The sequence below is a fragment of the Megascapheus bottae genome, chromosome 16, assembly GCF_031878675.1.
Source record: "Megascapheus bottae isolate mThoBot1 chromosome 16, mThoBot2.hap1, whole genome shotgun sequence".
Classification (NCBI taxonomy): domain Eukaryota; kingdom Metazoa; phylum Chordata; class Mammalia; order Rodentia; family Geomyidae; genus Megascapheus; species Megascapheus bottae.
In genome coordinates this window covers 22124753-22146833 of record NC_143524.1, presented here as the reverse complement: position 1 = coordinate 22146833, position 22081 = coordinate 22124753, and the positions used below count along the sequence as shown (strand labels likewise).

Sequence of the window (22081 nt, the reverse complement as noted above, 5' to 3'; positions counted from 1 at the left end):
AAAAAGTTTTGACAATGTTGATTTTTTTTTTGCCAGTCCTGGGCCTTGAACTCAGGGCCTGGGCACTGTCCTTGGACTTTCTCAAGGCAAGAGCTCTACCACTTGAGCCGCAGCACCATTTCTGACTTTTTTCTATGTATGTGGTACCAAGGAATAGAACCCAGGTCTTTATGCATTCTAGGGAAGAACTCTACTATTAGGCTAAACTCCCAGCCCCACAATATTTGATTTTTTTTTTATGATACTAAGGTTTACACTCAGATCCTAACACATGCTAGTCATGTGCTCTATAAGCTATACTTCTAGTCTTTTTTGCATTAGTTATTTTTTCATATAGGATCTCCAACTTTACCCAAGCCAGCCTCATACTTTGATCCTTGTATCAATGCCTCTCACTCTGCTGGAATTATAAACTCATACCACCACATCCAGTTTGTTGATTCAGATGGTAGTCTCTTAACTTTTTGCCCAAGCTAGCCTTGAACAGTCCCTCACAATCTCTGCCTCCTAAGTACCTCTGATTACAGGCATACAGCGCATATCTAGCTTATTACTGTGCTTTTTATTTTTTTCCAAGTTGTGGGGCTTGAACTAGGGCCTGGGCACTGGTCCCTGAACCCCTCTGCATAGACTAGTGCTCTACCATTTGAGCCACAATGCCACTTTTGGGTTTTGAGTCATTAATTGGAGATACACATCTCACAGACTTCCTGCTCAGGCTGGCTTTGAACTATGATGCTCAGATCTCAGCCTCCTGAGTAGCCAGAATTACAGACATGAGCCACCAGCACTCAGATCCTATTACTATTCTTGAAAATGACTCTTTCTATAATACTATGCTCTTTATCTTGCCGTCTTTCTATTTTTATCAGATTCCCCTACCCACCAGCTTCCAAACATACCCAACAGGACTGAAAAATGTTGCTACTCCCCAAGGTTCTTCCTTGTTTAGCACTCTTCAAGCTTTCCATTCTTTCTATAGATGATCTTACAACCCCTAACTTCAAACCTCCATGCTAATAAATTTTAAATCTATACCTCCTCCCCAACCTCTCCCTTAAGATGAAATTCACATTTCCAAATGCATGATATGCATTTCAAACTAAATGTCCTGCAGGAATCATAAATTCAACAGTTCTCAAATTAAAGTCATCATTTCTATCCTCCAAATCTACTTCTCCTTTTACATTTTTCATGTCATTTAATGATATTATCATCCTATGAGTTATACTAATCTCAGCATCATCTTTTTTTCTTTTCTCCCTCTAATAGCTATTATATATAAGAAGTCATTAAATCTGCCAATTCTATCCCCAAATTCTCCTGCCATCAATCCTCTGTCTGCACTCTCACTACTTCAGCTATAACTCACATTTTCCTGGGCTAATGACTAGAGGGCTATTTCATTCTCCTTACTGGTCTCCTTTCATATAATAATTCTCCATATGATGTAAGAATTATTTTTGTAAAATTATTTTTGTAAAACCCAAATCTGCCTATGTCATTTATCTGCTTTAAAACTTTCCTTGGTGCCAGATGCCATCAACTCATCCCTATAATCCTAGCTATTTAGGGGGCTGAAATCTGCCAGATTTCAGCTCAAATCCAGCCCAAGAAGAAAAGTTTGGTAGTCTCCATCTTCAACTAACCAGTGAAATGCCAAGGTAGAGCCAAGACTCCACTGGTAAAAGTGCCTGCTGTGAACAAAAAAAGCTAAGAAAAAGTATGGGGCCCTGAATTCAAGCCCCATAACACACACACACACACACACACACACACACACACACACACACACACACACACACACACACACACACACACACACACGCCTGATACCTCTGGCTCATGTTCTAACTACTCAAGAGGCTGAGATCTAAGGATAGTAGTTTAAAGCCAGCCAGGACAGACAAATCTGAGAAACTCATTTCTCCAATTAACCAGCTGAGAGCAGAGGTATGGTTCAAAAAGTAGAGTACCAGCCTTGAATGAAAAAGCTAACATAAAGCTCAAGACCCTGAGTTCAAACCACAGTACCATCATAAAACAAACAAAATAAAAAAAAACCTTTCAGTTGTTTCTCATTACTTATAAAATTCAAATCTCTTAGTAAGACATCCTTCAAAAAATGATCTCCATTTATTTTCCAATGTCACATTCCATATATCCTACTTCCTATTCAGGCCCAACTATTTTTTAACCCTTCAAAATGCAGTTTCACGGGCAGGAGTGTAGCCTAGTGTAGCATGCTTTGCCTAGCATGCATGAAGCCTTGGGTTCAATTCCTCTGTACCCCATACACAAAAAAAGCCACAAATGGAGCTGTGGCTCAAGTGGCAGAGCACTAGCCCTGGGCAAAAAAGTGTCCAAGGATAGTGCACCGGCCCCAGGACTGGAAAAAAAAAAGTGTAGTTTTCATGCATTTATGACCTTTATTTTTTTTTATGGAATGCAAACAAGATGGAATAAGATACAGAGGACGGGGGCTAGGGGTTTGGCCTGGTGGTAGAGTGCTTGCCTAGCATGCACAAAGATCTGAATCTGATTCCCCGGTACCACATGCATAGAAAAAGCTGAAAGTAGTGTTGTGCTGTGGCTCAAGTGGTAGAGCTCTAGCCCTGAGAAAGTCCAAGGACAGTGCCCAGCCTCTAAGTTCAAGCCCTAGGACTGGCAAAAAAGAATACAGAGGGCAATGGATGTCTTTTGCTTGTTGAAATCCTTTCAAGCCTAAACTTGTATCTTTTTCTCTAAAACTGTCTAACTAAAAGCTATGATTTAATAGAAGTTCGTTAATAATATTAAAAGCAGCTCTTCATACTGGGTGTTAGTGGCTTATGCTTGTAATCCTAACTACTCTGGAGGCTGAGACGTGAGGATTGCAGTTTAAAGCCAGATCAGACAGGGAAGTCCATGAGACTCTTATCTCCAATTAACAATAAAAAAACAGAAGTGGAGATATGGCTCAAAGTGGCAGAATGCTAACATTGAGCATGAAAGCTAAGGGACAGTGCCCTAGCTTCAAGCTCCACTACAAAAAAAAAAAAAAAAAAAACTCTATGTTACTGTGGTTAATTCTACTCTATATTCATCTATCCCTGGACAGCAGGGACTCTCATTTTCGTATTTTAGGCATTTTTGACTATCTACTGCCAGTTATAGTGACATACACCTATATTCTCAGCAACTGGGATGCAGAAGTAGAAAGATCAAGATTTGAGCACAGTCTGGAAAGTCCCTGTCTTAAAAATGCTAAAAAGTTAAGAAAAAGAAAATCCACTGCCTATAATACACAGCATATGCTCAATAAAGGTTGAGAATTTAAATTCTCTTGTTAACTCCTTTTTTTAAAATAATTCATGTATCCATATATACAAACACATCTATAAAAATCCCATATATATCCATTGACTATAAAACTAGTCAATATAAAAGCAAGTTCATAAAAATAACTACTTTTTAAACATTTAAATGAATTTTAAATACATAATCTAGTATAGACTAGATTTTATTAACATACTGTTTTCTTTTCACATTATTTTCTTTCATATATGAAATCATATTTTATGGTATTTTTTTTCCTCAGTCATGGGGCTTGAACCCTGGGCCTGGGTACTGTCTCTGAGCTCTTCAGCTCAAGGCTTCTGACCTACCCCTTGAGCCACAATGCCACTTCTGGTTTTCTAGTGATTAATTGGAGATAAGAGTCTCAAGGACTTTAGTGCCAGGGCTGCCTTTAACCTCAATCCTCAGATCGCAGCCTCCTGAGTAGCTAGGATTACAGGTGTGAGCCACTGCGCCTGGTTTTTACGGGGTTTTTTGAGAGACCAAGTTTGAGTAACCTGTTTAAGAAATTCTACCTTAATTTGTCAGTATCATTTTTGTTTTTGTAAAACCCATTTTAATGCAATCTCAGTCACTGCACTGTCCTTCACTGAAGAATATCATAAAGAAGAGACCAAAATAGAGTACACAGATCTAATCTTCCATTCAACAATATGGTTATAGAACCAAAACAGCCTTTTCTTAATTAACTATATTCTGTTTAGTACTAAAGTGTTACAAAAGTAAAAAAAGATCTTTCAATAAAAAAATCTAAAGCTATTTTATCAAAATAACAGTCTCACGGTAAAGTACCCTATTTTTCTTAATTCAATTATTTTTTTCTGGAAGATAATTGTATAGTCTCTTAAGAGAAAATGAATGCTACATTTTCTGTGATATGTTGGCATTTTAATATCTATTTTCATTTTAGGTTTTTTGTTTTACTTTATATTTTGTTTTTGTTAGTTGTGGGGCTTGAACTCAGGACCTGTCACTGTCCCTGAGCTCTTTTTGCTTACAGCTGGCACTCTACCACTTTGAGTCAGAGTGCCACTTCCAGTTTTTGAGTGGTTAATTGGAGATAAGTGTATCACTGAGACTTTTCTGGCCAGGCTAACTTTGAACTGCAATCTTCAGATCTCAGCATCTTCAGCAGCTAGTATTACAAGCATGAATCACTAGCACCCAGCTTACTTTACAGTTTTCTTTACCTCAACATTACCATTTGTGTGGTTTTATGCATATGAAGTATGAAGGGGAGCTCAATGATATGTAAATGTATAGTAACTGAATTACTCTATTTGTTTTCTATTTATGCATTTTTATGACAAATTGTTAATAAATTTCTAGCATTCTGATATAATTAAATTTAAAATATTTATTCTTGGGGCCAGGAGTTTGGCCTAGTGGTAGAGTGCTTGCCTAGCATGCATGAAGGCCCAGGTTCGATTCTTTGGTACCACATACATAGAAAAAGGTGGACCTAGTGTTGAGGCTCAAATAGTAGAGCTCAAGCCTTGAGAAAGTCTAAGGACAGCAGTCAGGCCCTGAGCTCATGCCCAAGACTGGCAAAAATACATATATTTATTCTTAAATTTGAATAAAACAACAAAATCAGTACTGAAAACTTCAGTCTCCCAAACTATAAATAAAGAAAACATGTTAGCTACAAATGAATAAAAACAATTGTCAGTTATATAATAGTAAATCAAATAAAATATTCAACCTAATATTTAGATAATATATTAGTATAATAATTAAAACATTAAAATTAGTTTAAGAGTCTCTGTAGTTATACCTTTCTAAAATATAGTTTCACAAACTCATACTGACTTTCTATTGTACTAACACATGGCTTTTTGCTTGTTTTTTTTTCTGAAAGCTGGAGATTGAACACAGGACTTAACATACTGTAATCCTCTTAAAAATAATTGAAGACAATTAAAATGAATATTAACACAAAACCAATTTTGTGGTTCAAAAATACTTAATGTAACCCTTTTATTTTACAACTTTGAATTTTACTATTTTATGTCATAATTTTTTTTTTTTTGGTGAGTCATGGGGCTTGAACTTGGCCTAGGTGCTGTCCCTCAGCTCTTAAGCTCAAGGCTATCGCCCTACCCCAGGAGTCAAGCTCTACTTCCCATTTTCTAGAGATTAATTGGAGATAAGAGTCTCAGGTCCTTTTGTGCCCGGGCTGGCTTTGAACCTTGATCCTCAGATCTCAGCCTCCTGAGTAGCTAGGATTATAGGCTTGTGTCATAATTTTATCTACTTAAAATTTAGTAAAAATAAACAAGTGTACTTTAAAAAATAGCTATTCACAACATCTGAACTCTTTTTTTTTTTTTTGCCAGTCATGGGCTTGAGCTCAGGGCCTGAGCCCTGTCTCCTTGGATTTTCTCAAGGTTAGAGCTCTACCACTTGAGCCTCAGCACCATTCCTGGCTTTTTTTCTATGTATGTGGTACCGAGGAATCAAACCCAGGTCTTCGTGCATGCTAGGCAAGCACTCTACCACTAGGCCAAACTCCAGGCCCCCAACATCTGAACTCTTATGATAAAATGATAATACAATAAAAACTCAACTACTGCATACCTGCTCTAGGGTATCTCTAATGTATTTCAACAAAACTGCTGAGGAAAGCAAAACAGATTGACAATAGTCCATTTATAACTCTAATCATTTACTAAAATATACCACAATGGATTTATGAAAAAGTAGATTAATTTTCCTCTGTCACATATGGAAAGTTATTCAATATACATTCAAATATATATATATACATACATATGTATGTGAATGTGTATTTGTATGGTCTTCCATGCATGAAAACATTATTGGGAATTTTATTAAATTTGGCTTATAAAAACATTCTTTGGAAGTACAAGTGCAAAAAAAAATGTGCCTGACTTTATTTCCAAATTACTTTGGCAATATTTTCTTAGCATTTAATAGTTATTTTAAAAGTCTACATCTATGTAAATTCTTTATTATTTTACAATTTAATAAACGTACATGTCTCTTCCAAGTTCCTAGTTCTTTCTTGGGCTCATTTTGAAGATTAAGGAACTTTTCTTCATTTTCTTTTATCTTCTCCCTTTGCAGCTCATTATCTCTTTCAAGGGTCTGCAATAAAATTAATTATCCAAAAAATAATCAATACTGCATTAATGAATTTTGATGTGCTTTATGTTGCCTGGACCTTTGCTTTGAACATGCTGAAAGTGCCATACAGATCAGTGATAATGTGCTATCTCAACAATCATTTTCATAAATTAACAGAAAGGTACTTATAGTTTAGTCAATAGGAAATAGGGGGAGGTTATGATAAAGAAATGGCTGTAAAAGGGTATAAAAACATTGCCATTATTCAGTTTCACTGCATAAGTTTTAATGTACTGAAAAAGTAATATAAAGTACAGAACTGAAAAGTATGAAATGTAGCATAATCCAGCCTAGCCCCACTAAAAAATATTTAACTACCCAAGTACATTTTATCTACTTATTTTAGAAATGAACTGGCTAGTAAACTCTAAAATACAATTTTAATTTTTAATTTATGATTTTTAGCGTAAATTAAATATTTGTCATTTAACCTAACTACATCATTGTAATAATGTAACAGAATCACCAACCCACTATTCCTCCCCAAACAATAACTTCAAAAATACTATCAAGTATTTTTTCATTTATTTATCTATTTATTTATTTAGGTCGGTCCTGGGGCTTGAAATCTGGGCCTGGGTACTGCCCCTGAGCATTTCAGCTCAAAGCCACTGCTCTACCTCCTTGAGTTACAACACCACTTTGTTTTCTGGTGGTTCACTGGAGATTAGAGTGTCACAGACTTTAGTGCCTGAGCTAGCTTTGAAATGTAATTCTCAGATCTCAGCTTTCTGAGTAGCTAGTATTACAGGTGTGAGCCACCAGCGCCCAGACCAAGTATTTTCTAAGATTATATCAGTGTAATCAATAGTACTATCTTCAAAGTCTGCCTAAAACCTGAGCAAACATTTGTAAAGAAAGAAATAAACAGTAGAAACTCTTATCTGCACATCTAATATATCTGGGAATTCTATGTTCATTTATTTATCATTTTTAAGCTACATAAACTCATGGTTCAAATTTTTAAGTCATATAAAAACGTATTAGCCGGGGCCGGGAGTTTGCCTTAGTGGTAGAGTGCTTGACTAGCATGCATGAAGACCTAGGTTCGATTCCTCAGTACCACATACATAGAAAAAAAGCCAGAAGTGGTGCTGGTAGAGCCCTAGCCTTGAGAAAAGAAAATCCAGGAGAGTGCTCAGGCTCTGAGCTCATGCCCAGGACTGGCATAAAAAAAAAAAACCCATTAGCAAAGCTGGGTATGGTGCCTCACACCTGTAATCTTAGCTACTCAAGAAGCTAAGATCTGAGGATCACGCTTCAAAGCCAGCCTGGACACTAAAGAACACAGACTCTCATCTCCAATTAATCACTAGAAAACAGGAAATAGAGCTGTGGCTCGGGGTAGGGTAGTAGCCTTGAGCTGAAGAGCTCAGAAACAGTTCCTAGGCCAGAGTTCAAGCCCCATGACCCACATAAAAAAACACATTAGCAGAAAAGGTAAAATATCCCCAGTCAGTTTTCCCTTCCAAAACTAATTACTAATTTCTGTGATTACAGAAGTTGCCTAAACTAGAGGTAGAGTGCTTGCCTAGGATGCACGAAGACTCGGGGGCTCAATTCCTCTATACCACATACATAGAAAAAAATGTCAGAAGGGGTGCTGTGGCTCAAGTGTAGAGCTCTAGCCCTGAGAAAACCCAAGGACAAAGCTCAGGCCCTGAGCCCAAGCCTAGGACTGGCAAAAAAAAAAAAAAAAGTCTCAGAAGTTGCCTATAATATACATAATATGCATGTATATGAGACACCATTTTACACATACCTATATGATCTGCTTTTTCCAAAAAAATAAAACTGTCTTGTTTAGTTTCTATATTATTCAATATAGATCCATCTCATTTTAAAGGCTTAATAACCCATTTAAAGTATCAATACACAAATACATAATTGTGCAAAACTATAGCAACTTATCTGAGAACAAGCGTTTTACAACTTCTAATATGAAGATTTATCATTCTTACAAGTAGTTATTCATTCTCTAAGAATATTTTGGTTGTCTATTTCAAGATAATATAAATTTTCGTGTCATTGTGTGCTGGTCCTGGGGCTTGAACTCAGGTCCTGAGCATGATTCCTGACCTTTTTCTGTTTTGTTTCATTTTATGTTTTCACTCAAGTTAGCACCCTACCACTCCTTGAGCCACAGATCTACTTCTAGCTGTTTCAGTGTATAATTGGAGATAAGTCTTGCAGATTTTCCTCCTGTACTACTTCAAACCTTGATCCTCAGATCTGATCCTCCTGAGTAACAAGGATTACAAGTGTGAGCCATGGGTACCCATCCTGTAAGTATTTTCATATAAAACACATTTCTTTAATTCATTTTTTCACTTAAGTTTCTAAGTATTTAAAACAGTGTATAATTAGTATATGGCTAATACATTCACATTTTAACAAATACTTTACATTATGTAACATACAATATTTTTTTAAAGACAAACCAAAAGATTAGGGAAGAGTTTAGAGAACAAAGCTACTTTCTTTTTTTGTTGTTTTGTTTTGTTTTGTTTGTGGATCAAGTAGTCTTTTATTTTTTTTCATATATTTTTTATTGTAATTAAAAGAAGGGTTACATTATAATTGCCAGATAGGAGATGCATTAATTCACATACATTGATACCCTTTCTCATGTCTTGGTCCCCATTTCCCTTCCCCCTCCCCCACCCAACAAAGCTACTTTCTATCCTAGTAATAACTGACCAAGAGCATTATATTCTGAAAACAATGTGAAGATATGTTAGTCATTTCCTGCCCTGTCTCATATCCTCATCTAATTGACTCTTCAGGTATCTCTCAGTTTCAGTTTTTATGGAAACATTCCATCTTTCCACTACAATTTGTATATTCCTCTCAAAATGCTGCACAAAGCAGCATATCTATGAGGATTCCTTTTTCTCTTTTGTCATAAGACTCCTGTTTCCTAGATTTAAATGTCCTCATTCTTATTTTACTCCCTTGCTTTACTCATGGTATAGCAACTTTTCTGAGGTTTTTTGTTGTTTGTTGTTTGTTCTGTTGTTCTTTTCTGCAGTATTGGGTATTCAGCTCTGGGCCTTGAGTTTAGTAGGAAAAGATTACCTTTTCTTTTTTTCCTTGTTTTCTTTATGGAACTGTAGTTTGAACTCAAGTTCTTTCATTTGATAGGCAAAGGCTCTACAATTTGAACCATGCCTCCAAATAGTTTTGCTTTATATTTTAGATGGTGTCTCATGCTTTTTGCCTAGGCTGGGCTCAGACTATGATCCTTCTACCTACACTTCTCAAGTCCCTGTAACTGGGATTATAACTGTATGCTACCATTGCCTGATTTGTTCTTTTTTTCTTTCCTTTGCTTGCTTGCTTGATCTTTCTTTCTTTTTCTTCCTTTCTTTCTTCTTTCTTTCCTTCTTTCTTTCTTTCTTCCTTTCTTTCTTTCCTTTGTCCATAGCGGTGCTTGAACTCAGCCTGGGGCATTGTCCTTAAGCTCTTTTTGCTCAAGGCTAGCACTCTACCACTTTGAGTCACAGCACAACTTCCAGTTTTTGAATGATTGATTGGAAATGAGAGTCTCATGGGGACTTTTCTGCCCCACCTGGCTTTAGACTGTAATCCTCACATCTCAGCATCCTGAGTAGGTAGGATTACAGGCCTGAGCCACCAGCACCAGGCTACCGGTCTTGTTCTTTCAGATAAGAGTCTTACAAACTTTTTTGCTGGCCTCAAACCAGAGACTTCCCATCTCCACTTCTCAGGTAGCTACCATTATAGGCATGAGGCTCTATTCTCAAGTGGATGCTGTTTCTTCATAAAGAACACATAAAGTGTTTGATACTCTACACATCTGCACATGTTTTTATTTTACTAGTTGTTGGCAATTCAATTAGCTCTATTTTGGAAATCAGTTTCTTTCCAACCTCTGTCTTTTGCCTTCCAGTATTACCACTGAGAAATTAGAGGCCAATATAGTGTCATTCTCATTCTTAGTCCTTCATATTGTTATCTTTCTTCCTACAGTTATAGAATCATTTCTTCATGTGTAATACAAAATTTCATAATGATATATACATCAGGCAAAACAAACTCATGTCCATAATGCCTGGGCAACTTTTTTTTTTTTAATCGGTGGTGTGGGCTTGAATTCTGGGCTTTGGCACTGTCCCTGAGCTGAATCTTTAGCTCAAGACTAGTGCTCTACCACTTGAGCCACAATACCCACTTCCTCGGGGTAACTTTTTTTTTTTGCCAGTCCTGGGCTTGAGCTCAAGGCCTGAGCACTGTTCTTGGACCTTCTCAAGACTAGAACTCTACCACTTGAGCCTCAGCACCACTTCTGGCTTTTTTCTACGTATGTGGTACCGAGGAATTGAACCCAGGTCTTCATGCATGCTAGGCAAGCACTCTACCACTAGGCCAAACTCCCAGCCCCCTCAGGGTAACATTAAAAAAAACCAAAATATTTTTCCCCTCCTTTTTCTCTGTTTGCTCTCTCTCAAACTCATCAGATGATTCTTAGATTGACCCCCTAATTTATTTTCTTTTTTACTTTTTTTTTTGTCAGTCCTGGGGACATAACTCAGGGCCTGAGCACTACCACTTGAGCCACAGCTCCACTTCTGGCTTCTGGGGTGTTAAATGACATTGAAAGTCTCACAGACTTTCCTTTCTAGGCAGCTCTGATCAGCAATCCTTCCTGAGTAGCTAGGATTACAAGTGTGAGTTATCAGTGCTCAGTAGCTTATTTCTTTATTTTTGTTTGTTTTGTTTGCCAATCTAGGGCTTGAGTTTTTCTACTTAAGGCTAGTGCTCTACCACTTGAGTTCTCCATTGTACTTTTTACATCTGCTAATATATTTGTTTGAGTCACTTTTATTCAATGAGGGCTTTCCTATGTACTCTTAATTCCTGATTTATGGATTAATACTACCTTTAAATATATTTCTTAGTTTCTATGTATTCTGTGTGTCTTTTTCATACTGGAGATTTTCTTCAAATGTCCAGTGATGCTTAATTATATATTCATATTTAAGAATGATACATTAAGCTGGTTAGAAGCTGTCAAATGGTGAGTTTCACTGTAGTTTCATCTGACTAAATTACTTCATATACAGACCTTTTCTACTGGGGTAGTTAGCTTCCACAGAAAGGAATCTCCATTCTTCTTCCCAGGAATTAGGCTACTTGCTCTCTAAATGAGAAAACTACACTGGGAGGCCTCACTCTGTGTTTATACCTTTTATCCTATTTTCAGTTTAATATTCTCAACAGTGAACTAGGGAACTGCATAAAGAGAAGGGAGGGAAGAAAAAAGAGATTAATCTGCAGTATATGACATTTTCATTTTTGTTAAATATTGCCATCATGGGCAATTTCAAGCCACTACTATTTTAGCAATCAATTCATAAAATTTTCTTAACATCTATCAATCAGATATCACTGCTACAAACTTGCTCCAGAATATCAATGAGTCCCTCCCCAAAATCAATCTCAGCTTTCTCTCAAATTTCCAACAGAACCCTCTATAATATTCGGCCCTCAGGAGTTTGGCCTAGTGGTAGAGTGCTTGCCAAGCATGCTTGAATGCCCAGGTTCAATTCCTTGGTACCATATACATAGAAAAAAGCTGGAAGTGGTTCTGTGACTCAAGTGGTAGAGCTCTAGCCTTGAGAAGGCCCAAGGACAGTGCTCAGGTCCTGAGTTCGTCAGGACTGACAACATATATATATATAATCTGCCTAGTAAGAATGGGGCAGTGCTTATCTGAATCTGGGGCTGAAATAGGATCTTACATAGGTCTTCTACTCTACTTATAATTACTGACCATTCCGCTGTGTGCATAGGTGTGTATACATGTGCATGTTGGTTGTTTTACATGATAATGTTGGGAAATGAACAATGCTTTATGCTAGGCAAGAACCCATGGAGTCACATAAAAGTCACTGTTCCTGCATGTTTGAATTCAACTTCTTTTATGTGTTAAATTACCAACTGTCTACCTGGTTCACACCTTTAAAACTTAATTTTATTGCTGTTCCCCTATTTCTTTGTCCTTGTGGATTTATTAGTGTAATTCTATTGCAGCTTCAGAAGGAAGTAGAAGTGAGTGTGGGTTCAGTTTAATACATTTACCTAGAATCTCTGACCAGGAAATAACTGAATTTATTTTATAAAATTTAATGAAGAAGGGGTATCAAGTTTCAAGAAGTAATGCACCCATTACCTGACGAATATAACTATCACCCCTCTATACATTATCCCAACAATAAAATACAATAAAAAACTTAATGAAGTCCTACTGTGTTCTTAACCCTATTTAATTTTCTTACGCTATGTCATTGAAAATGTTTCTAACCTCATAGAATTTATACAGTATTCCAGCAGAAAAGAATGTTATTATTTGAAAATGATTTAATAAATCTGAAAAAAATCTGTCAAATGGGGCAAAGATCAAAATTAAAATCAACTGCTTAACTTTAATCTAAAAACAAGTCAACTGTGCTAGTTAATACTGTAGTTATAAGAACAAACCAAGCATATTATTTTTAATACTAGACCACAGAAATATAACTGTGCTTATAACTAGATGGCACAACCATTAAATCATAGTAGAAAGTATTTTCAAATTGAGAATTTAGGACTCAGTGCTCTAAATATACTACTAAAAAAGTAAAACAGATGACAGTATAATTACAGAGCACTGAAAAACAGTTGGCCATTATCAAGAGTAATGAGCCCTTTTAATACAGGTAGAATTAAAATGCTCAAGACAACACTTGCAATAGCTGTGCAGTATAATCCTTAGCAACAGTTCAACAGTAATATTTTGTTATGATATATATCAGAGGTTTTCAGACACCAGTCTTTAACAAGTACTGATCCATGACAAAACATTTACTTGGCTATGGGAATAAAAAAAGTCAAGATATAGCCATCAAATTACTTTTATAAAGAACTGTCCTTTATCCCAAGATTATATCCTTAATACATTTAAGATATCAAAATGTTCTTTTATCAAATAATAATCTTCATAGTATTTCTTGTTAATGCTTTTAGTAAAATAAATAGTTCTGGTTTGACAATACTTTGAATTTTGTTACACAAACTATATATGAAATATCAAGGGAAAGTAAATAATTGTAATAATTTAAAAGAAAGGCATTTAAGTTACCTAAGATATTGGGAGCCATAGTTAAAAGATCCAGGAACTTGGCCAAGCGCAGTGGCTCACACCTGTAATCCTAGCTACTCAGGAGGCTGAGATGTGAGAATCAAGGTTCAAAGCCAGCCCAGGCACAAAAGGACCTGAGACTCTTATCTCCAACCACTAGAAAATGGGAAGTGAGACTTGGCTCAAGGGTAGGGTGGTAGCCTTGAGCTGAAGAGCTTAGGGACAGCGCCCTGGCCAAGTTCAAGCCCCATGACCCACCAAAAAAAAAAATCCAGGAACCATATTTATAACCATAGTTAACTCAAGGAAACGTGCAAGAATATTTGTGACTACAATAGTGTCTTTAGAATTTAACTGCATATAAGCATTGGCCTTGAGATCCTTTCATTTAGCGTCCTACTATATGGCCTTTTGTATCAAGGTTTTGCTCTATTGCAAATCTCTGCTAGGAGAGGCCAAGGTTCCTACTGATTATGACAAATGAGGGATCTCTAGGATATAGAAACATAAGCCATTTAATGAATGATTGTGTTTCTTAAGGTACTATGTTATCTCTCATCTCTTTTGCTATCCCTTGGTTATCTCATATTGTTACAGTATCTCACTTTGTTACCTGATATATCGGATATATTTGTATTTGGTTATTTGAAATTGGATAGGGAATGGGGGAAAACAAGATGAGGGGTGGGGGTGGGGGGAGGGAAAAGGGGACCAAGATATATGAAAGGGTATCAATGTATGGGAATCAATGCACCATCTATCTGGCAAATATCATGTAATCCTTCTATTAATTACAATAAAAAATATATGAAAAAAATAAGCATTTGGCCTTGGAGCATATAGTCAATCTGATAGTTGTAATTTTAGTATAAATAATCTAATGATATTGGCAGCTCTCATAGATTTAGGAAAAGTATTCTAAGGGTATAATATTGTGGAAATAGTACTGTATCAGATTTAATCTGGATTGCTGCTAATTATGAGACCTAGAATGCCACTGCTTATTGTATTCTAGCTCTTTATTACATCATGAAATGAACTAAATTATCCTCATAATATTTTTTCATTCTAAAAAAATCTATGTTTCAACTCTTTTATGAAATATGAGGTATTCTTGGTGAGAGCTACTCATAAAGATTTGGGCCAAGTAGGTTAGTGCATACCTGTCATTCTGGTACTCTGAGGCAGGAAAAATCTCAGGTTCAGGACCAACCTAATCTAAATAGCAAGACCTTGTCTTAGGTATTTTTAATAAAAGAGTAAGAAAAGAGAAAGGGAAAGGAAAGGGAAAGGGAGGACATGAGGGGGAAATAGGAGGGGGAGAGGAGAAAAAAAAGGAAGAAGGGGGAGGAAGAAGGAAGGAGAATTTGAGTAAGCTATACATTCTTGGGAATAGGGAAATAGTCCAGGTTACCCAGTTACAGTGTGTTGTAGAAAGGGGGAATGTGGGAAGGGACTCTTGCTTGTAAGGGAAGTGGACTTGGAGATTATTTTTCAATTAGTCTTTTATTAGAATACATAAAGACTCTCTTCCCTTGGAGAGAGAGGCTTAACTCTAGCACACCACTGCTTTCTCCCTCTTTTTCCTTGTCATGTAACTCCTATGGTATAGGAGCAGGTAAAACTCCCTTTATATGACAGGTAATAAAACATAAACATGTTTAAAAAAAGATGAATTGCATTTCTCATGTCAATTTTATACCATTCAAGGGTGACAGACTATATAACGTATGTGTTTAGAGGTATTACTATTAGAAAATGCTGTTAGAAGTATTAAAATACATAGTCTCTCTCCATGTCTTTTTCTATCTTCCTCTCCTTCATGCCCCTCCCCGCCATAGTACCTTTTGTTTCTATTTAATAGCATGATATGCCAGGCAGGGAAAAACAGAACAAATGTCACAGATGTCCTAAGGACTCCGCACCATTCAATACAACATGAGAGAAATCCACTGGTAACCAAGTTCTCTTCCCTGCCACTTTCTTCACCTATGTGCCAGACTAAGGAAGTCAATCTTCCTTTCCTGAAGGTGCTTTGCCAAGCTGATTTCATTACGGTGACTGTTAAAAGATTTCAATGTCCAGGCAGATGTACTTTCCAGGCAGGTATGAGATCAATATCTGGACTGGAGGAACCCACCCTGCCCCTGCGAATTCACCTACCTATCATGCCACGGTACTGCCAATCTCTATCAAGTACAGCAGTTGCCATTCCCCCACCGTAAATGCTTCATGGTACCAGGGGACAAGGAAAATTTCTTTTTCCAGAAACTAGTCTATAGAATCTCAAGTATGCACAAAAATGACACCAAATTTTAAGCCCCACTGCTGACAAAAAAAAAAAAAACTTTCCCAGGTGCTGCTGGCTGTACCCCTAGCTACTCAGGAGGCTGAGATCTGAAGCTCGAAGTTCAAAGCCAGCCTGGGCACAAAAGTCCATGATTCTCCAATTAACCACCAGAAAACCGTAAGTGGTGCTGTGGCCACTTCTCCCAGAAGTGGTAGAGCAACAGCCTTGAGCTGAAGAGTCCAGGGACGGTGCCCAGACCTAGAGTTCAAGCCCTACAATCGACCAAAAAAATAAAAACTAAAATAATACGGGGCTGGAAGTTTGTCCTAGTGGTAGAGTGCTTGCCTTGCATGCAGGAAGACCCAGGTTTGATTCCTGGATACCACATACATAGAATAAAGCTAGAAGGGGTGCTGAGGCTCAAGTAGTAGAACTCTAGCCTTGAAAAAGTTCAAGGAGAGTACTCAGTCCCTGAGCTCAAGCCCAGGACTGGCAAAAAAAAATAAAATAACACTAAAAGCTCAAAACATTTTTAAATTTCCTGCTCTATTACTAGGGACTTACCTCACCCCTTCCAGTTCACCTGTCTACCATTCCAAGATACTCCAACCTGAAATGGGCCACAGCTGCCATGCCTCCAACAAAGCTGCCGAGTACAAGTACTTAACATTCCCAGCCTGCACTCAGGCACACGGAAATAAAGGTAATAGTACAACACAGGTCTTTTCTCACAAATGTGACCCTGCTAGCCTGCAGCAGTAGCAGAAAAAAAGGAAGAGGGCAGGTAAGAGTCCAGAAGTGCTTGTAGCAAAAAAAACTAATACTGGGAGATTAATTGAGACAAGAAAATGCCAAAGCTGAGCCTCTAGAGCATGTATTAGACTTTATAAAATATAAATTCTGAGATAAAAATTAATTTAAAAATCCCTCAAAGAGAATGTCTGCAAAAATTAAAGTGAGGCCCTTCTGAGTGTGGATCACTTGGTAACTCAACAGTCACATACTCGTGAAACTGGCACTGGTCTCTACTATTTGGGAGGCAACTAATGGAATCCAGAACCACCAGCTTCTCTCATGCACCCTTCCTGAACCATACAGTACTGAATCAACCATAATACTTTTCAAGCTTCTCTAACACAGATTACACCCCAAATATTCCCCTTTGAAATCTCTAGACCAGAATTGGGCATCAGTCTGCGTATTCTTGGTAAACTTCCAACTATAAAGAATATAGGCTAATTCCTCCAACATGAACTTATACTTTACTAATAACCAAGAAAGGCCCTCTGGTCATCTATAGAACTCTCAAGCATGCATTAAATACAAGGGAAATCCTCTCTCTATGTCAAACTTTATAAAGATTTTTCCTTTTACTTATTAGCTTATATTAATTATACTGGAGAGGAGCTCACTGTTGAATTTCTGCAGATGTTTACAATGTGTTCCATCAATTTCAACGCCTCTAGAGGGATTTTTCTTCTACAGTCTCTCACTTAGCTTTGTGCTCCTCCACTAGGGAAGTAAAAGAAAAGCCTTTTGTTTTGAATTGTAAATTCTAAACTATCAGTGATCATAGTATGTTTTCCTCCTCATTTTCTTACATATACTGGGAAGAGAAAGCTGTAATGATTGGGTTAATGTGATACTTCTACCAAATTCTTGCAATAATACAGCAGTCCAAAAAACATGAGAAGGGGTATCAAGGAAGTAATATTCCTACTGTCTCACAAATATAATTGTAAACCCTCCATACATTACAAGAAAAAAATTTAAAAATTAAAAATACAGAAGGCCAAATTTAAAAAAAAAATTCAGTAGGGGCCGGGAGTTTGGCCTAGTGGTAGAGTGCTTGCCTGGCATGCACAAAGACCCAGGTTCGATTCCTCGGTACCACATACATAGAAAAAAGCCAGAGACGTGCTGAGGCTCAAGTGGTAGAGCTCTAGCCTTAAGAAAGCCAAGGGCAGTGCTCAGACCCTAAGTTCAAGACCCAGGACTGGCAAAGCAAAAAACAAAAACAAAACAAAAAAATCATTTGAAATATGATATAAAAATCAATGTTAATAAATTCTTTAATAAATTTCAATGGGCTTTCTGACATTATTCATATACATATATATCGAGAACTTTGATATTCATTTTCCTATCACTGTCTCCTTTTGCACTCTTTCTTTCCAAGTCATACTTTTGCAGTCATGCCATTTGTTAGGTCTAGATTCCTCATGAGAGAAATGGGTGGCTTGCTTAATTTAACATGAAAATCTCAAGTTGCAACCATTTTCCTTTAAACAACCTAACTTCACTCTTTTTTTTAAATTTTTTTTTCTTTGCCAGTCCTGGGCTTAAGCTCAGGGCCTGAGCACTGTCCTTGGATTTTTCTCAAGGCTAGAGCTCTACCACTTGAGCCTCAGCACCACTTTTGGCTTTTTCTAAGTATGTGGTACCAAGGAATCAAACCCGGGTCTTCGTGCATGCTAGGCAGGCACTCTACCACTAGGCCAAACTCTCGGCCAACTTCACTCATTTTTATGGCTGAAAATATTCCACAGTGGATATATACTTAACTTTTCTATCCATTCATCATTTATTTGCCACTTGGGCTGATTCTTACAGCTTGATTACTCTCTATAATGTTGCAATAAACATGGATATGCAGGTATCTCTATTACACATAGTAACATTTCTTCAGATATATTCTAAATATAGACAGTTTGATTTCTTCTTTTCCTATTTGTTTCCCTTCCCTTCTTCTGCCTCAACATTCTAGCTAAGAACTCAAGCACTATATTAAGTAAGAATGGTAAAAATAGACACCCTTGTCTTGCTCCTAACTGTAGAGGAAATAGTTGTTTTTTTTTTGTTTGTTTGTTTTTTACCATTTAGTACAATGTTGCCTACTGGTTCATCATAAATAGCCTTTATCATATTGAGGCATGTTCCTTCTAGTTTCAGTTTCTCTAAGGTTTTTATTATGAAGCAATAGTGAGCTTAATTAAAGCACTATTATGCATTTATTAAGATATTCATGAAATTTTTGTATTTTATACTATCCAGGATGTTATATTACATTTAGTGTTTTGTATATCTTGAACCATCCTTATATCCTTGGAATGAAATTGACCAGATAATGGTAATATGTTCTTTTGAATGTGTTGAATTCAACCTGCAAGTATTTATAGAGGATTTTAATGTCTATAGTCATCAAGTTAATTTTCTTTTCTATTGCATTTTTGTACCTAGGCTTTGGCTTATTGGCTGACACTCTACCAACTGGGCCATGCCTCCAACCCCTTCTACTGCATTGGGTTTTGGCATTGGGTTAATTCAACTTCAGAGAATAAGCTTGGTAACATTCTGTCCCTTTCTATGTTATGGAATAGTTTGAGGAGCACCAGTGTTGGCTCTTCTATAAAAGTCTGATAGAATTCAGTGCAAATCCATCTGGTTGGGAAATTCTAGTACTGAGTCGATCTCATTGCTTATAAATCTGTTTAAGTGGTTTATCTCATCTTGGCTCAGTGGTGGTTCATATGTATCTCAAAATCTATCATTTAACTAGCACTTCTATGCCAATGACTTATAGATTTGCCTTTTAGTAGTGTTTCAGTCTATTGTGCTCCATTTATATATATTGGGGGTGGGGGGTCATGGAGCTTGAAGTTGGCCTGGGTGCTATCCCTGAGCTCTTCAGCTCAAGGCTCACTCTGGAGGCAGAGATCTGAGGATCAAGGTTCAAAGCCAGCCCAGGCACAAAAGAGCCTGAGACTATCTCCAATTAACCTCTAGAAAATGGGAAGTAGGACTTGGCTCAAGGGTAGGAAGGTAACATGGAGCTTACAAGCTCAGGGACAATGCCCAGGCCCAGGGGTAGGGCGGTAAACTTGAGCTGAAGAGCTCAGGGACACGGCCCAGGCAGAGATCAAGCCTTATGACCTTCCAAAAAAAAAAATTCAAGGATCAGTAGTCCACTTTTAGACTGCTTTCATTTCAGAAGCTTCTCTTACTTATTTACTGGTACCTTCTGTCAGTCACAAGAAGTACTGCAGTCTATGTGTCACATTTGTTTCACAGCACAGTTTGTGCTTCCGGTGGTAGTGTCTAAGCTTAGGGGTATTATCCAAATGTAGGGCCCTGAAGGACTGAGACATTCTGCCTCCAGGTTTCAAGTGCTTTCAGACTCTGTCTAGTAGTTGAATGCCCTATATAAGGGATAGGGGTGATGAAATGGCATCCTCCACAGGCCCCCTGGTTTGGAACTGTCAGCCTCAACTCACAGCAAATCAAAGTACCTGAGAAGTAGGATACCGTTCTATAAGAGAAAAGAAGCTGACTTCCCCAAATTTTCTGAGATTTAGTTTATTACTTTTTTTTTTTGCCACTCCTGGGCTTGAGCTCAGGGCCTGAGCACTGTCCTTGGACTTTCTCAAGGCTAGAACTCTACCACTTGAGCCTCAGCACCACTTCCGGCTTTTTTTCTATATATGTGGTACCAAGGAATCAAACCCGGGTCTTCATGCATGCTAGGCAAGCACTTTAACCACTAGGCCAAACTCCTGGCCCAGTTTATTACTTTTTTTAAATGCTGTTGACACTTTCTTTTTTTCATATATTTTTATTGTAATTAATAGAAGGGTTACATGATATTTGCCAGATAGATGGTGCATTAATTCCCATACATTGATACCCTTTCATATGTCTTGGTCCCCTTTTCCCTCCCCCCCACCCCCATCCCTCATCTTATTTTCCCCCCTTCCTTATCCAATTTCAAATAACCAAATACAAATATATCCGATATATCAGGTAACAAAGTGAGATACTGTAACAATATGAGATACCCAAGGGACAGCAAAAGAGATGAGAGATAACATCGTACCTTAAGAAACACAATCACTCATTATATGGCTTATGTATCTATATCCTAGAGATCCTTTCATTTAGCATCCTACTATATGGCCTTTTGTATCAAGGTTTTGCTCTATTGCAAATCTCTGCTAGGAGAGCCCAAGGTTTCTACTGATTATGACAAATGAGAAAAACCATTGAGCCTAAGTTCCTTTGAGTCTGGCTTACTTCACTTAGTGTGATCTTTTCTAAGTTTTTCCATTTCCTAACAAATGGGGCAATGTCATTCTTTCTGACAGCAGCATAGAATTCCATTGTGTACAAATACCACATCTTGTTGATCCACTCATCAACTGAGAGACATCTAGGTTGGTTCCATATCTTTGCTATGGTAAATAGTGCTGCAATGAACATTGTTGTGCTGGTGGATTTAGTATGTCTTGCAGATGACATGATCCTGTATTTAAAGAACCCTATAGACTCCACTCCCAAGCTCCCTGAGCTGATTCAAAACTTTGGAAGGGCAGCAGGGTATAAAATTAACCCTCAAAAATCAACTGCCTTCCTCTACGCCAACAGTGAGAGGAATGAGGCAACAATCAAGAAAGCAACTCCTTTTGCAATAGCCTCAAAGAAAATAAAGTACCTAGGAATTACCTTAACTAAGAATGTAAAGGAGGGACCTTTTTGATGAAAACTTTAAAACTCTGAAAAAGGAAATTAAAGCAGAACTGAGGAAATGGAAAAACCTCCCATGCTCCTGGATTGGAAGAATCAATATCGTGAAAATGACAATCTTGCTAAGGGCTATCTACAAATTCAACACAATACCCATCAATATCCCAATGTCATTCTTTAAAGAAATAGAAGAGGCAATCCAAAATTTCATATGGAATAATAAAAGACCCCGTATAGCAAAAACACTTCTTAGCAGAAAGAACAGCGGAGGAGGAATTTCAATGCCAAACTTTAGACTCTATTATAGAGCTATAATTATCAAAACAGCTTGGTACTGGCACAAGAACAGGCCTGAAGACCAATGGAACAGAACTGAAGACCCAGATATTAAACCCCAGACCTATGGCCACCTAATCTTTGACAAGGGAACCAAAAAAATAGAATGGAAGAAAGATAGCCTCTTCAACAAGTGGTGCTGGCAGAACTGGTTAAGCACCTGCAGAAAACTAAAGTTGGATCCTTCTTTGTCACCCTGTACTAGAATTAACTCCAAATGGATCAAAGATCTGGAGGTAAAAGCCGACACTTTGAAAACTTTACAAGAAGGAATAGGAGATACACTAGACCTCCTTGGCACA

At 37.4% G+C, this 22081-nt stretch overlaps 1 protein-coding gene across 3 annotated transcripts in view; it reads right to left on the bottom strand.

Moving 5' to 3' along the window:
- Nucleotides 1-22081, bottom strand: part of Ccdc73 (coiled-coil domain containing 73) — a 102621-nt gene that overhangs the window by 16840 nt on the left and 63700 nt on the right. For all 3 annotated transcript variants that reach the window (XM_090347929.1, XM_090347927.1, XM_090347930.1), the window contains one exon: nt 6340-6450. In XM_090347929.1, coding sequence (XP_090204055.1) covers nt 6340-6450 — 111 coding nt within the window. The remainder of the gene's footprint in view (nt 1-6339; nt 6451-22081) is intronic.